At 36.7% G+C, this 16,854-nt stretch overlaps 1 protein-coding gene across 11 annotated transcripts in view; it reads right to left on the reverse strand.

Annotated features, from left to right (window-relative positions):
* TMTC2 (transmembrane O-mannosyltransferase targeting cadherins 2) overlaps positions 1-16,854 on the reverse strand; it is a 410,658-nt gene that overhangs the window by 47,422 nt on the left and 346,382 nt on the right. For all 11 annotated transcript variants that reach the window (XR_012078575.1, XM_072973321.1, XM_072973320.1 and 8 more), the window contains one exon: positions 13,713-13,776. Coding sequence is in view for 9 of the 11 variants with exons in the window: in XM_072973321.1 (XP_072829422.1) it covers positions 13,713-13,776 (64 nt within the window). In the remaining 2 variants the exon portion in view is untranslated. Of the gene's footprint in view, positions 1-13,712; positions 13,777-16,854 lie in introns of those variants that run through there.

Consider the following 16,854-nt stretch of genomic DNA (forward strand, 5'->3'; position numbering starts at 1 on the left):
AACTTTATTCCTGAAAATTTCTTTTTTAAAAAAATCACTGAAATCGTTCTTGAAGTAAACCACAGCACAGCCTCTCAACGTGTTCTTGGCAGCCAGTACTGTTGCGTTTGGTTTTACTTCCAGCATTGTAAAAGATCACCGTGTTTTGTGCTGAGCAGCCCATGTTGTGGTTGGCTTGCATTTAGAGGCTGAGTTTTATTGGGGGAGAGGACATGTTTAAAACAGCATGTTGAAAACACAAGAACCACATTCCGTACTGCAAGATGTCCACGCTGTGAAAGGACAGGAAGCCAGCACAGACTGAGGGGACAGAAGCTTCCCGGGAGTTCCTTCACAATATTGACTGAGCACCTACTGTCTTCCGGGCACCACTGTACGTGCTGCGGAAAGCCAAGTACAGAAAACAAAGTCCCTGCCGTCACAGAGCTCATGTTCTAGAGAGCAGAGGCAGATCATGTAAAGATATAAGAAAGTAGGTAGACTGCAGATGGTGATCAGACCAAGAAGAAAAAGCCCAGGAGGACAGGATAAAAGAGGTAAAGTATATTACTAGTAGTACAGGGATGTTTGCTATGGGGCAGGACGGGAAGTCTTACTGATATAAGGTGTTATTTGAGCAGACAGTTAAGAAATTGCCAGAGCTAGCCATGGAGGAGAGCATGGCAGCCGAAGGAGGGAGTGAGCATGATCATAAATGCCTGGAGGAAGGGAGCATGCTTGAGCCTAAGATGGGCAACATCAACTTATTCATTGTTTATGTGACCTGGCAAATGGAATGGACTTCTTTATTTAAAAATTATTGTCTCTAGAAAAGGGAACCCTACTACACTATTGGTGGAAATGGAGTTTGGTGCAGCCACTCTGGAAAACAGTATGGAGATTCCTTAAAAAACCAAAAATAGACTTACCCTATGATCTAGCCATGCTATTCCTGGGCATTTATCCAGAGGAAACTCTAATTTGAAAACACATGCACCCCAATGTTCATAGCAGCACTGTTTACAATAGCCAAGACATGGAAGCAACCTAAATGTCCAACGACTGACTGGATCAAGAAGTTGTAGTATATTTATATGATGGAATACTACTCAGCCATAAAAAGGAATAAAATAATACCATCTGTAGCAACATGGATGGACCTAGAGATCATCATTCTAAGTGAAGTAAGCCAGAAAGAGAAAGAAAAATGACATATGATATCATTATTATTTAGATTATATGTGGAATCTAAAAAATTGATACAAATGAACTTATTTACAAAATAGAAACAGACTCACAGACATAGGAAAAAAACTTGGTTACTGGGGGGAAGGGGGTGGGAAGTGATAAATTGGGAGTTTGAGATTTGCAGATACTAGCTACTATATATAAAACAGATGTACAAGTTTCTACTGTATAGCACAGGGGACTATATCCAGTATCTTGTAGTAACCTATACTGAAAAAAAGTGAAAATGAATATATGTACACATATGTAAGACTGAAACATTATCCTGTATACCAAAAACTGATACATTGTAAACTGACTATATTTCAAATAAAAATAAAAATAAAAAGTTATTCTGTGTTAAGAATACATAGGCAAATTGCTGTAAAGTAAATAATTTAGGACTGGCTATACACCAAGCAGTATGCTAAGTGCTCTGTCTGTATTGTTTCATGCCCATAACAAACCCTCTGAGGTAGTTTTTATTACCTCCATTTACAGAGTGAGCAAATGAAGCTGAGGGAAGTCCACAACATACTCAAAATCCCAGAGCCAGGTGCAGGTGAAGCCTGGTTTAGTCCACTCATGCCATCAAATTCCAATATCACCCACCAGGGCTGGTGAAAATGGCATGATTCCACTGGGACTTCACTACACAGACCGCTCTTTCCAAACCAGTGACATCACTGAAGGATGTTATTTACAGCAACACCTAGTAAATAGATGAATTCTATGTGCTACACGTGTCTCATTCAGGAAAGCGAAACCCCAAGTTTATTTTGTGAAATGTCATGCAGGAAGTAGATATCTTTTTTTTTTTTAATTCCTGCCACACCATGAGTGGAATACATTTTAGCCCTAAACATTTAAGAATTTGTGATGCTATTAAGGTACACAAAACATACATTCATGTTTAAGACTTCACTTTTTGACATATAGCATATATAAGCTATAGCATGTGGGGTGGGATGGATATAGGTTCCTGAAAATATATTAAAAGAAAAACTTGATACATATTTGAAGGTGCCACACTATATCAAATTTACACTGTATCAAGGATCATTTAGCATTACACACTGTGATTTTATGAAAACGTTTAGTTCGAAATAGGCGTTCAAAATCTGCAATGATGAATTGCCCCTTGACTGTCAAGCTTTACTGATGGTGCGTATCATGTTTTGTCACCATTCCTGCCTTCACTGGGGATCCTGACTTGTTCTAAGACTACTGCCAACACTCAACTGGCAGAATTTTGGTTATTCCCAGAGCCTAGCACGATCAAACACACTTTAAGTGCTATAGCATGCATATATTTGAGGAGGTAATAAATTTCCATTAAAGCAGAGTTGAAAATTCAAACCAAGTTTTAAAAAGAATTGAGTCATATAATATCTTCATGCTATAGTTCCTTTTACATAAACAGCTTTACCATATCCAGTAACTTCAGTTTAGCCATATAAGGAAGTGCTTGGAGCAGACTAATATTAAGGACTGAAAGATCAATTCTGAATTACTCAGTAAGACTTTATACTGTAATAGTCTATTAATAAAGTTTCATTTAACAGATTAACAACCTACAATCAATTTAGCATATTTCCAAGTAGGTTTTATTTTTTTTCAAGGAATTTGTTAAAGGAGAATATTAATATTACTTTATTTATATGTGGAGGAATTTTAGATTTCTGTGTATTTAAACATTTTTGCACTGGACATGAAGTCACAATAACCTTAATATACTAACTTTTCCTCAAATAGATGTCTAGACCATAATAAACATAGAGTAGAAATAAAATCTGTTGTGATACATCCATTCTACTATAACTCTCATTTAAAGAACAGAAATTCAGTAACAGCAAAACTTCACAAATAAACTGCCAGATAAGTAAGAACCTATTGTCCAAAGTACCTGGCCTTCCAAATCCTAAACCAACATTGCACTAAGTCATTTTGCTTGCTTCAGCTTATTAAAGGAAATAAAGTATCTTTAGGAGAAAATGAGAAGCGTATTTACTGCAGTTGTATGAGTCAGCCCAGGGTAACGTAACCAATGCCTTTCAAGCAATAAGAATAGTACTCTGTTTGATATGTTCCTTGAAGTCCCTAAATATTCTCTGAAGACTCAACATGGTAAATGGTTGAGTTCATGCCTTTTTAGGCATTGTTGTATGAGCTGTGGAAGATGCAAACTTTCAAGACAAATGACATAAACCACTCATGAAAAAAAAATTAAGACACAATTAAATGCTAAGTCTGCATCAGCTCCATCTCTGAAAGGGCAGGAATCACATTCTTGGTTCTCATTATATCCCTGGTACCCATTTGAGAAACTGACATAAAATAGGCGCTCTGCTTCTTCAGCTTGAAAACCTATGTCATTTCACTTTTTGCCAATCAGGGCCCACAGGCCATGTGGCGTGGGGTGGATATAGCTATAACTTGCTGATAGCTATGTATAATAGCATTCTTGTGGTTACAAAGAAGAGCACAGCCAGCTGAAACAGATGAAAGCTGTGATTACAAAAATTTAAAAAATAGTATGGCTCTGTGGGAAAAGACAGTTAAACTTTCTTAAGAAAAAAGGAAAACCACCTTTGGTTTCAGGAATGATAGTGGAAAATGCACTGTATATTTAAGAAAAATAATTTGTCTTACAGGAAAACTAAATTAATACTGTATTAAGGATTTTTATTCATTTGTTTCTGTAGCTTTTATTAGGATTCCCATATAAACAACCAGTGAAAATTACAAGTGGAGTCAGAAATAAATTGCAGTACAATAATAGAGTCCATGGGGAAAATCTGGTCATCTTTCATGTGATTAAACAATTAGATAAGGATAGAGTAACTTAGAGTGGAGAATAAGAAAAAAAAGTGATTGACAGCAGTAGCAGTGTTCTAAATCTATTCATTCTTGAACTTGTTGAGAATGGTCATATCACACTTGCAAAAACACAGCTTCTATATGTAATTTAAGCGATTATTTTTTTAGTTATAAATTGTTGTAAGCACTATATATATACATTCATATGTATACTTACATATTCATGTATTTATATATTTACATATATTTATAAAAATTTTGGTAAAGCATTCTAACAAATCTGTTCACAATTGCTTCTCTTTAAAATGCAGCATTTCTAAGCTGAGGAAGTTACTTTTAAAATGAAACCAATTTGATGATGGACCATTTCAAACTCTCATCACAAGGTCTTTAATGGCAGCATATTTGCGCTCTTTCAGTTACCACTCACTCTTCAAAAGGGCAATGTATCATAATACATCATAACACGTCACAATATGTCATAAAGCTCTATTTCTGGGAATTACGTCAGTAGAGATCTCACTTGAGAAAGCGACACAACAAAAAATGGAGATGAAAACCACAAAGGAATAGTGAGAGTTAGTGAAATATAAATGTCCTATTCTTAAGAAATTGAGTTCTCTATATTTTTCGATGTAACCACAATGTGGGATCAGGATAGCGGATAAAACTCGGAATACTGCACCACACTGGCCATTTGTTGGAACTTGGTATCTAAGGAAGTAACAGCTGATTTTAAGACAAAGAAAAAAATTTTGCAGCATACACGCTTTTTCCCCTCCTTAAAGATGTCATTATTTTCAGTTATTTTCTAGGGTTTGTTAGCAAAGACAATCTTACAGCAATATACTTAAGCAAATTTTTCTTACGTGGATAAAGAGAAACTCTTAATTGTGACATTATCTAGGGACAAGAAGTTTAGCACTGTAACAACTCAGTCTGGGGAAACAGTGTTGTCCAGGATGACGCAGATGCTCTAAGACTAAAGGAGACAGATGCCCCTGAGCCCCCTCTTTGACTAAGCCTCATCCTTGGGCCTTTTCTTAGGCTCAAGCTGTAGCAAGAAGTCTACTAAGTCAACTGAGTGAGACTCGCCCCACTCCTGGTATCTGATAACACTGGCTGGCCTTCGGCTAGACTTCTGTTAAGTTGCTTTACCAAGAATCTCCCTGCCCTTGATGTCCCTTAGTAATTTTCAGTCCACTGACCTTCCCCAGCTGCCCCTGCCGTATCCCAGGTTGAACCTCGTCTCTCTCCCCTACTTCCACAGTCTTGACACTTACCACAATAGTCCTGAATAAAGTGTTCCTTACTATTTTTATAAGCATCAGAATATATTTTTTTTCCTTTAACAAAGACACAGCACGTTCAAGAATAAAGTCATCTACCAATCTTGGAATTTTTCAGGATCTGCCCAACTTTTACTTGTCTTGAGGGTAAAGTATAAAATAATTTTTATCTGTAGATGTGAGAGTACAGATAGATAACAAGGAATTAGGAGCAGTGGAAACAAAAATAGGAGCGGAATGTTACAGAACAATCCAAAGAGGGAGGGGGTGAAGATTCTGACACAAACGCAGCTTTTTTGTTAATGTTTCCGTGCATATTTAGAGAAACATGACCCCATATGGCCAATCAAGGATCAGAAACATAAATGTCTCAAAGGTTAAGGGAAATGGGGGAGGCCAGCTGTGGAAATAACCAAAGGGGATTATGAGGAATGTGGTGACTGGGGGTAGCGGGGAGGTCACATTTTTGTGATGGTGGCAGCTACTGGTCCACCCAGGTTGATACTCCCAGGTATGAATGTGGGCTAATGTGGTTAGATCAGCTGAGTTAAAACAAAAATAAAAACAAAACAAAACAAAACGAAACAGAAAAAAACCCCAAACTCAGGAATTCAGTGTCTCTGGAGGAGAAGGGACTAAATGAAATTTTAGTGTGTGGTCCCACAATTGAAACAATTATAGCCATAAATCTATGCAAAAGATACCCCCACAAAGAAATGTGAGTAAAAATAAACATGCTTGGATTTAGGGAACATAATTAAGTGGAATTTCCCAAAGGTTTTGATGTTCCTCAACCCCAAAGTACTCAAGCTGATTTACTTTATAGCCAAGAGCCACGAGTTCCTGCCCAGGCCTGACACCCTCCTCACCGCCACCCCTCTTTCTGGTTGTGAATCTAAAACACACACACAACACATACACACACTTTCAAAAAGTGGTGCTCAGAAATGACTGCATGTGGACTGTGATGAATAACAATACCCTGAGGATGGGAAAATGTAAAGTCAGCTTCGTTCAGCCCAGGTATCTGACCCCAGTCTAGGCGACAACAAGCCCACACCAACAGTCAGTAAACAAGTGGGTTGTATGAACCATCTGTGTCTCCTAAGCCCAAAGAGCTATTATACAAGATGATAAACAAAAGAAAAACAGTAACCACTTCAGAAATACATTTTTTTTCTCCTGGTTTATCTAACATTTTGGAAAGAGAAGTGTACTATAAAGCAACAACAACTTAGGCAGGACAGAAAAGAACGCACCAAAAACTCAACTTTGTAACTTGTCAGAAGAAAAGCAACATCTAAGTAATTTGGAAATAGGATCTACAGGAGAAAGGGGCTTGAAGGGGTGTGATGGGACTGAAACTGATCTTGGCATAAGTGAAGTTCTCAGCAAAGTGAGCATCTCTTTTGCTGAAATTAGATGAGAAGAATTAGACATTTGATTTCTACTGCTGGGTTCATAAATATACATAATAACAATGAGATGAAGCCTGTTCATGAACTGAAGTAGAATTAGGGTTTGCTGACTTAATCTGGGTATGTGTGACTAAATATTAGTCTATTTCAATGACATCTCTGGCCCCATTTAGTAATAAAAGCAGGTAAAAGGTAGGGGAAGCTGAAGACGATTTCTCCCTCATGGAACCCTATTTATTCTGGGTTTGCCAACTTACTCCATTTTCTGACTGTAAAATAGATAGAAATATTTGAAACTGAAGTGCCTAGTGAGAGTGGGAAATCTATTTGCACTATGAAACACATTTTCCTCATAAAGTCAATCTGATGATTCTGGGATCCGTGTATTACTAATGCCTGAAAGTCAAGAGACACACGGTATGTAATTTTCCCACATCACAGAAGCTTGTGGAAAGTTTTGGAAGGGCCATATGGTTTTTCCTCCATTTACAAGCAGAAATGTGGTTTAACTGCTTCCCAGACAAATTATTATTAATGCTGTCATTTCCACCCCCCCCCCCAATGAAACAGCAATCTCAGTAATACCCCCTCTGCCCCAAATCCCTTGTATGGTCAAATCTGAATCTGTTTAAGTTAATTTCATGCTTTCTTATTCTAATTAGGGTTGAGGAATATCTTTGTCATCAGAAGACAACTGAGTATTTTCTAACTCTTCTATCAGAAGGTAATTCTTAACCTTTTCCCCCAGATCCTAATCTTAGTGGTGATTTCTACAGCAGAGCCATCTCTCCCGACCCCATTCCACTACCATATTTACCATAAAAAAGGGCAGTCCAAATTGAAAGTAGTGTACTATAGAATCCACGTACTAGTTCATAACACAGTTTCACTCTTACGGTAAGCTCATTTCTTTAAATCTCGTATTTCTCATTTGATCTTTTGACATATAATCATTGCTAAAGAGCTCAGATAGCATCAGCTTTGATTTCATAATAATGCTCTGATATAATTTGTGTCCTAAGTGCCTGGGAGAGGTATAATGCATGTGTGTAATTTTCTATTGTATAATCTGATCCTTGGAACACATTCCCCTTGAATTCATATGTCATGAATGCACACTGGGAAACATTTATAAAATAGTATACATAGTAGAGATATAAAAGGTAAAGTAAACATCTAGCATAAAAGTCAGAGAGTTGAATCAAAATTAGAAGTAATCTACTGGTGGTTTGAGAACTTCTAACCTCATATTTAAACACACACATACACACACCCTTTAACACCTGTCTTTAATATTCAATAAATACATACTTAGTATCTCTTTGGTATGGCCCTCTTTCATTTCCACTTACTTACAGAATAAGTTTATACTCTCTGCTTCCCATTCTCTGTTTCCTCAACACCTTAAAACCTCCTGCCCATGTCATTTGCATGAAACTGAACTCGTGAAGGTAGTCCACGTCACCTTATCCTCCAAAATCAAATGGCTTTCTCAGTCCTCTTTTTCTTTACTGTTTAGGAGCAATGGAAACTGCTCACCAGTGATGATTTCTACATCCTGCTGTTGCCTTATGTCTTCTGTGCCCCATATTCCAAATGCAGAGATGCTCAGGGGTGTGAAACTGGCTCTCTTCTCTCTTGGACATTCTCTCCTTTGATCATCTCATTCACAGCTTTGAGGCTATCTCCTTCCTGCAAACTTCTCTGTCCCTAAAGATGGCCTTCTCCCCTAACCGCCCACTTGATAGGAATGTACCACAGAAAATTAGAACATCCTCCCTCTAACTTAGAATCTGCTTGGTCCAAACTTAACACTTTCCTCTTAAAACAAACACAGTCTTTTGTCCTATTTTTGTGTAGGATTTTTTTTCCCCCAACACTTACTGGGCCAATAAATTTTCTTATTCATATCCTACAAATAATCTGCATATTTCCCCTGCATGTTCTTTTCCATTCTGCTGTGTTTCTGTACTTTAGGATCTATTATGCCTTCTGTCTACACTATTATAATGACCTTTTATTTGGTTTTCCCAAAGCTGCATCTCCCATCTCTACTTTCTCAAATGCAAGTCACATTCTTCATTACATCATATAAATGGCCATCCTAAAATCCCACTTTCATTACGTCATCCTGCTTAACTTAATCCTAGATTACAAACTCCTCATTCTTAGCGTGGTAGTCAATGCCTTTTATCTGATTTTCTATTATTTGCAGTTCTATTGCCCCTACCTTTTCTCTCTGCCCCGACTCCCCTCACTGGCAGTGTTAAACACATACGCTTACTGATTTCTGAGGCCATGTCCTCGTTCAGGCACATGCCTCTACCTGCCATAATTCTCTCCTTTCCTCTCCTCCTGTTAAAATCTTCACCTATAAACAACCAATCATTTCAAGATTCTCTAAGTTTGCCAACTCTGACTCAACGTCTTCTAGGCTCAATCCAGCTGAAAGTAATTTTTTCTCTCCTGTGTCCTTTTCCAACCCCTAGCTTACATCACTCACAGAGTACTTTCGTAGCATCATTTACCGCCCGAAGCGTGAGGATTTGGATCTGTGTGTCCTCTCCTCTACTCTCTCCCCACATTAGATAGCACATTTCTCAAGGTCAGGGCTAATTTTTCATACCTTTGAAATCCTACTGCACTTGGCATAGAATTTTACACAATGTTGGAACTTGATTAAAAAAAAAAGAAGTTGAATGAATTCAGACCTAAAACAAGTATAGGTAGAAAAATACAAATTCTAGAGACCTGATCATTAGGAAATACCCTCTTCCAACTCTAGAGTTTACTAAAAGCCAAGTAGAAGTGAATGACTTTGTACTATGCAAATTCCCCAACCTTCTCATTTTTAAAAAAAAATTAAAAATTCAGAAATTAATGTAGAAATTGGTTTACTTCCCACAGGAGGAACAGAACAGTTTCCTTTTAATGTTCCTTTCAGTCCTCAAGAGTCAGCAGTTTTTGATGTGCGTAAGTGGGAGAGAAGACACAGAAAAGTATTGCCTTTTTAAAGTAACTGCCACAGAAAGATCGATTTTATTTATAAAAATGGCAAACTGAAAGTGTGCAAACTTAAAATGGAAATTTTAGGAAAGAGCTTTCCCACTAGAAAAATGTTTTAATATGAGGTTTAATTTTAGAGCAATCACCCTCGACAAACAAATAAAAATTTTTCTGGTGTCATTTCTGTAATAAATATATTTCTCTAAATGTGCACTTCAGTAAATGGCAATGTATTAAATATCCCTGATGAAGAGACAATGTCAGAATCTAAAAGTTAAAATTACATGTGCCTGCTAATTTAGATTTGTCATTATTTTAGCATTTGGTCACCAGAATTCTTTGTATATGAAACAATCCAAAAAGTCAATTAATAATTTTAAAGTAAGTTGTACAGAAAAATAAGGCTTTTGTAGAATAGAAAAAATGAAGCAATTCATCATGGGACATACTGAAGAAATGGAATAGGTATTTTACTAAGAAAGAAATCCATCCTACAGGTAATCAATAATCTTAATATGATGATAATAAGTGCTCATGCACAAGGGTTGCAATCACTAATTGTCCTTTGCATAGTCATGATCTGACATGAGCAAGGCTGAAACATCCACAGAGTCCTCATACAGAGCTGCTGATTATTGTAGTTGAAACTAAACAATAGAAGAAAATGCTTTATGAAAAATAAGGGTAAAATTAGATTATGGTGTAGACAAGGAAGATAGAAAGACTAGTGAAACTAAAAGAGGGAATAATGAGGGGAGGGTATAGCTCAGTGGTAGAGCAAACGCGTACCATGCACGAGGTCCTGGGTTCAGTCCTCAGTACCTCCATTAAAAAAAAAGTGGAATAAGTTTGTTTTCTATGTCTGTGAGTCTGTTTCTGTTTTGCAAATGAGTTCACTTGTGTCTTTTTTTTTTTAAGATTCTGCATAAAAGTGATATCACATGATATTTTTCTTTCTCTTTCTGGCTTACTTCACTTAGAATGGTGATCTCTAGGTCCAAGGAGAAAATGGGAGTTCAAGATTTGCAGATACTAACTACTAAATATAAAATAGATTTTGTACAAGTTTCTACTGTATAGCACAGGGAACTATACTCAATCTCTTATTGTGATCTACAATGAAAAAGAATGTGAAAAGGAATACATGTATGTATATGGATGACTGAAACGTTATGCTGTGCACCAGAAATTGACACAACATTGTAAACTGACTAGACTTTAATAAAAAAAAAGTGGACAAAAAAAAAAGGGAATAAGAGTTGAGGTCTGTTTACTATGTTCTCATATAAACAGGTAACTCAAATATATTAAAGTACAGAAATAACATAGGATCTTTTTATGACAAAAGGAATAAACAGCTATAAACAAGATAAATGTCAGAGGGATGTTTTAATTTAGATCACATGCTAACTGCTAATAAATCATTACGTGGGGCTGTTGTTTAAATCAATCTCTTCATTTCAGAATAGAAACCTGTACTATTGTCAAGGTTTGTATTTTATCAGTGACAATTTGGTGGCATCTTACTTTCCTACATTTTGTACAGACACCCAAACACAATTCATAGAACAGATTAGGGGGAGACCACGTCTGTTGCTCCAGCAACTGTAGTATCAGTTACCTATTGTTAAATATAAACTTCCTATTCTATCCAAATCTACAAAATATTTAATTCATTGCTGCCAGATAAGGAAAATATTATTTGAATAAATGCATTTTTCCAAAGCAATCTGCAGCATGTTTATAAAGAAAGTTTTTTAAGGTTTCAGAAAAAGTGGCTTCAAGTGGGAGATTAAATATTGATTTTACGATTTGGCCAGTCATTTAAAATACATAATCTCATAAGTCAGGCTTACATCTTCTAGTGCTTCATTGTCTTTTTCATTTTGTAGGTAAAGTCAGAGAGTTCAGACAGCCCTTCTCTGGCTAATCCATTACAACGTGCTGAAGAAAACCATCTGATCAATGACTTAAAAATAAAAGTGACGGTCAAGGGAGTGCTACTCAACAAATAAAGGTTGAACTTATCATTCAGAGTATGTGTTTGTGTATAAGAAGTATTACATCCTTGTATTAATCAATGTGAAGGGAAAACAGAAGGGAAAGGAGGGAGTGAGGGAGAAAGGAAAGAAGGAAGGAAGAAAAAGGAGGAAAGAAAGAAAGACAAAAAAACTCTGAGTCCTATCATCAATGAATTTATAATAGTAAGTTAAAGGTCTAAAATCCAACCCTTTTCTTAGAAATGCTACATAAAGATGCCCAAACTCGGGGGTTTACAAAGCCGTGCCTCTAGGGTAACTTCCCCTGCCCGTCCTAATTCCCTGTTCTTGCTCCATTTTTCTCCAGCGCACTTACCACAGTAAGACATACTATAGACTTCACTTATCTGCTCTGCTCAGTCTCCTCGCCACTAGATTAAGGTCCTAAGGGGCAGAGACACCTGCCAGTTGTGTTCACTGCTGGGTATCCAGTGCTTGGAATAGTGTCTGGCACTTAACAGGAGCTCACTAAATATTTTATGAATAAATAAATGAGAGGACCATTATTGTTTTGGTTTCCTAGACTTCTGGCTTACATTTTCTTTCTAAGATATAACTGCATTTTTACCATCAAATTTTCTCTTATGCACACCAGCAGCCTGGGTTACAATGTGATTCCACTTTCTAGCTGTGGTACTGGGTGAGTTGTTAAATTCTCTGAACTTCAGCAGAATGGGGATCACAGAAGTATCTGTGGGTTGTTGGAGAAATGAATGAGAGAAGTCACATGAAGTACTCAGCACAATGCTCGACACATAGGTGTTTAACAAATTTTAGTGGTTATTGTTCTTACTATTATAACTAGTAAATTGTCCTCATCTGTTGCAAACAGCTCACTGATTCTTAAAGCACTTCATAATTAATGAAAGTGGGGACATTCAGATTCAGGACTAAGGTTTACATGATTGAGTCTCCTGAAAAAAAGTTAACTTCCTATGCGGGTTGCGTTCAGGAAGGATTAATCCTTCTCTTGTGCTCCCACAGGACTGTCTATACCTCTGTGTAGGAACCGCCACATTGTATTTCAATTAGTTGATTATGTTCAGTCTTCTCTGCTACACTGTGTGGTCTTTTAGGGTATAAAATTTCTGTATCCTATCACAAAGCAGGCATTCTATAGATGTTTGCCCAAAGGATGAGTTACCGTAAAGATGAGACTGATTCCATTATTTGTAGTCGCATCACATGTGCACTTTCATTACTGTTTGAAAATTACATTTCTCAACAGACAGTATAGATCTAGAGAGCAGGGCAGAGGTTTTAGAGTCGGAGAGTGATGCAGGGCAGCATGTGTGAGGATAAAAGCAATGCCCTGGAATTCAGTGATGGACTGTGAATAAAGAAGTGCTTAGAAGACCCATATAAAACCAGTTCTTATTTTCTCATAAATGGTTACTCTATTTCAATAGTAATGATCTCATTTATATCCATCTTACTTTATGGAAGTGTGACTACCCAGGGAAAAATTCTAATAAAAACATACTTGATCAAGTTGAAAAGCACAGTTATTAGAAACAAAGACTGGGGAAATGGAAAGAAACCCCCAGCTTCAGGTTTGACTCTTATGTAAGAATCAAAAAAAATTTGAAATGTGAGGAAGTCCACAGGTATGTAACACCACAGCAAAAATACTTTCAAAGAACTCATTTTAAAAGTCATCCAGATGCAAAATACTGAATAATGCTAAAACCTGTATTCAAATGATGAAAATTTACAGTGCTTCACACAGGATAGTAAACAGCAATTTGTACCTTTGGAAAAAGAAGGACGCTGGAGACTGGCAGATTTTACCGTTGAATCAGCCATTTAGTGTGTATTCAAAACAAAAGATCAGAGAGAAAAATACCCAGGATCATAAGGCTTCTCTGCCTCAAACTCTCACCTGCTGTGAGTCTATCCCTCTGAGTCATGCTTCTCATTAGGAAGGTACTTACATTAGGCCTCAGCCTGGCCGCCAGATCATAATACTTCTCAGCTGCTTCATTGAGGCTAGCCTGTCTGTTAAAAAAAAAAAGGCAATCAGATTATATCATTTATTTTAAAATTACAGATAGGTGAACAGAATCATTATGCAGCAAAATCATATTAACTTCAAAAAATTATAATCATGCCAATCAAATAATATGTTGACTAAGCAGAAAAAGGTCATTAAAAGTTGAATGCACACCTATACACCAGAAACTAACACAACACTGTCAATCAACGATATTTCAAAAAAAATTTAATGCACACAGTGGTCTTTAAGGCACACAGTGGTCTTTAAGGCATTGTAAATAGCTCAACATAACCCTATTCAGTAGGTATCATTATTTTAAACTTACATATTAGGAATTAGAAATGCTATTTTCCTTTCCCAAGCTAACCCAGATAATATGTTACAGGGTTGGGATTCTCTGACTTCAATACAATGTCCCAGAAAAATCTTAATTTTTAAAAACAAACTCAAGATTATTATTTCGTTGCTTTTGTTTTATGAAAATAGTGACTATTTGCAGGTTAAAAAAAAAAAGTCCTGTATCTATCTAGACAGCTACTCTTTTTCCAATTCAGGAGGGAAACCTTCCATTGTGTATAGTCTTTAGAAGGAAAAAAAAATTTAAAAAAAAGGTCAGTCTCCTCTCTGCTCTCTGGCCACCAGGGTAGATGCATGGCATTGCCTAAGCTAGTGGAATGTTCTTATTCAGGACTTGCATTCCTGAGTGAGTGACAGGAAAATGAAGGGATGGCTAGAATTTGCTCATCTAGCAAATTCTAGGGTGGATGCATCCATCTAGGGTGGATGCAACCAGGCTGGTCAAACTCCTTCCCTCAGGAGCTGCTATTGGATGTCCTGCTTTTTTACAGGAAGAGGCTGGGTGACCTTGTTTCCGGCTGATTCAAGCTGTGTCTTCCAGCCAGTAGTGAATTCTGTAATTCCCACAGCCTTCAAATAGCTACAGTCAGCTTTTTAAAATTACCAACAAACACCATGAGTAAGTGGCACAGCTGACGTACACAAATAAAATGCACACTGAACCTAATAGGTAAGTTTGTGCATTGTCCATTCTTGTAGTTCACAGTAAACCCCCTGGTTCAGCCAACTGGTTAGCAGAAGAAATCAAAGGTCTGAATCCTGTGTAAGCCCAGCCAATTAGCCATCAAAACACAGTATGTTTTTCGATCATGACACACTGCTTCAGAAAACCTTCCAAGATGGTAGGTGGTAAGAGCTAGAAGCTCTTGCAGATTGTGCTGTAGTTTGGTGACCATATTTGTAGGGTAGAGAACGCTATAGAAAAAGGACAAATTCAACTTCATGATGATGTAGATAGCTCAACTATGATGTGAACAGTAGTACTTAATGCCTTGGGGTCCTGTCATTAAAATGGAGGGTTCTCTTGCAACTGTGATGTTAAAGAAGCTTTTCAGAAAAGAAGATGGCAAAGAGGTCAGGGATAGAGGAGAAACAAAAATTAATTTTCTCAATTAGAAAACCACATTCAGGTTTTAAAAGAGAAGGCAAACTAGCCATACCTATAAAATTGAATTTGCACTTCGGTCAAGGCAGATAAGAACTATAAAGACATATGCCATGCAACAAAATAAATTACAGGAATAAGTGATGATAACATCTCTCTGGAGAGCAGGACAAATACTTTTTTCAATTTTTAAAGGAAAAATAATTAGAAACACTGCCATTTTTAATGGGGTTATAGAGAAAGTAAAACCCTTGACTTAAGGCTCTACTGGACTCATGACATGTTACAATGTGCTGTTGCAATTTATATTCTCATAAATGTTGAAGTTCAATTTCAATATGTCAAAAAAAGTACTTTAGTCTGGTAGGAAACAGTAAAAATTCTCTCGCTAGGGTATTTAATGACGGTTTCCTCCACCAAGCTATAGAATCACTTTGGTTCAGATTCATTTGGAAATCTGAACCAGAATTTGTTAGGTCATGCCCTGGAAGGGTTTTCTCCAGAGGAAAATAAAAGGCATGGAGGTAGGAAACGAGAGTAACTTAATACTACAAAGAAGTAATTGACTTTGATGCAGATCAACCAATAGACGTCTAACATAGAAAGCATAGCTACTACCTTTAATATTCATTTTTTTGTGGACAATCAAACTCATGAGGTAGATAAGGATCAAAAGAGAAAACAAGGAATTCACTAGGTAAAACGTCTTTAAAATAATAATCAATGAAATTGAAAAAAGGCTTTTCCCCCTAAAAATGGTATGTTTTTCAAGTCTTCACTGTCTTCAGTCTTCAATTGTCAAAGAAAAATCTCTAGTTTAGAAGATTTAGTTTCTTAAGCCAGAAGTAGAATTGATGATATTATAATGAAATAAAAATAGAGATAGTAGAACTTATTAGATTTATCATATAACTGAAAATTAATTTTGATTCTAGGACTTGGCTTCTAAAATTAAATGGTTTTTTTTTTTGACTACTAATCAGTGGGCATTTGTGGCAACACATGGAAAACTGTAGGGAAAAGAGTATGTCCATTTTGTCCATGAAATCTTCATGGATAACCTGGTTTTACGCTCTACAAAGAGAGAAAATGCATGAGGAGCTGTCCAGTGTCTATTTTACAGCGTAAGCTCTACCACACACTCCCCTCTGCAAGAAGCATCCTGGGAGTGCTTAATAAATTTTAATTGCAAAGTGACTGAGTCATTAATCAACATTTGAAAACTGAGGAAATTAACAATATTCTACCTATTGCTTAGGGCATTCTATTAAATATTGTCTAGACATCAACCACTGGATTGTTAGAGACTGAATGCCAGACTCAGGTTCCCGCGACTATTGGGATCAAACTATTTAAAGAAGCTGATAAAATATATTTTTCCTGAATACCCATATTTTCTCTTTGTTCACTCTGTCCTTTCTGGGACAGTAAATTCTCTATCTATGTATCACTGAAAAAATTCCATGGATTACTCCATTTTCCAGTTGCATCAATACCATGAATCAATTGCTATTATTAACCACATTTCAAACATGATTAAAATGAGGCTTGGAGATGTTGATTACTCCCCCAAGGTAATACAGCAGGTAAGTGATTGAGCTTGGAATCAAGTACTCTA

Source organism: Vicugna pacos, chromosome 12 (genome assembly GCF_048564905.1).
Source record: "Vicugna pacos chromosome 12, VicPac4, whole genome shotgun sequence".
Lineage (NCBI taxonomy): Eukaryota > Metazoa > Chordata > Mammalia > Artiodactyla > Camelidae > Vicugna > Vicugna pacos.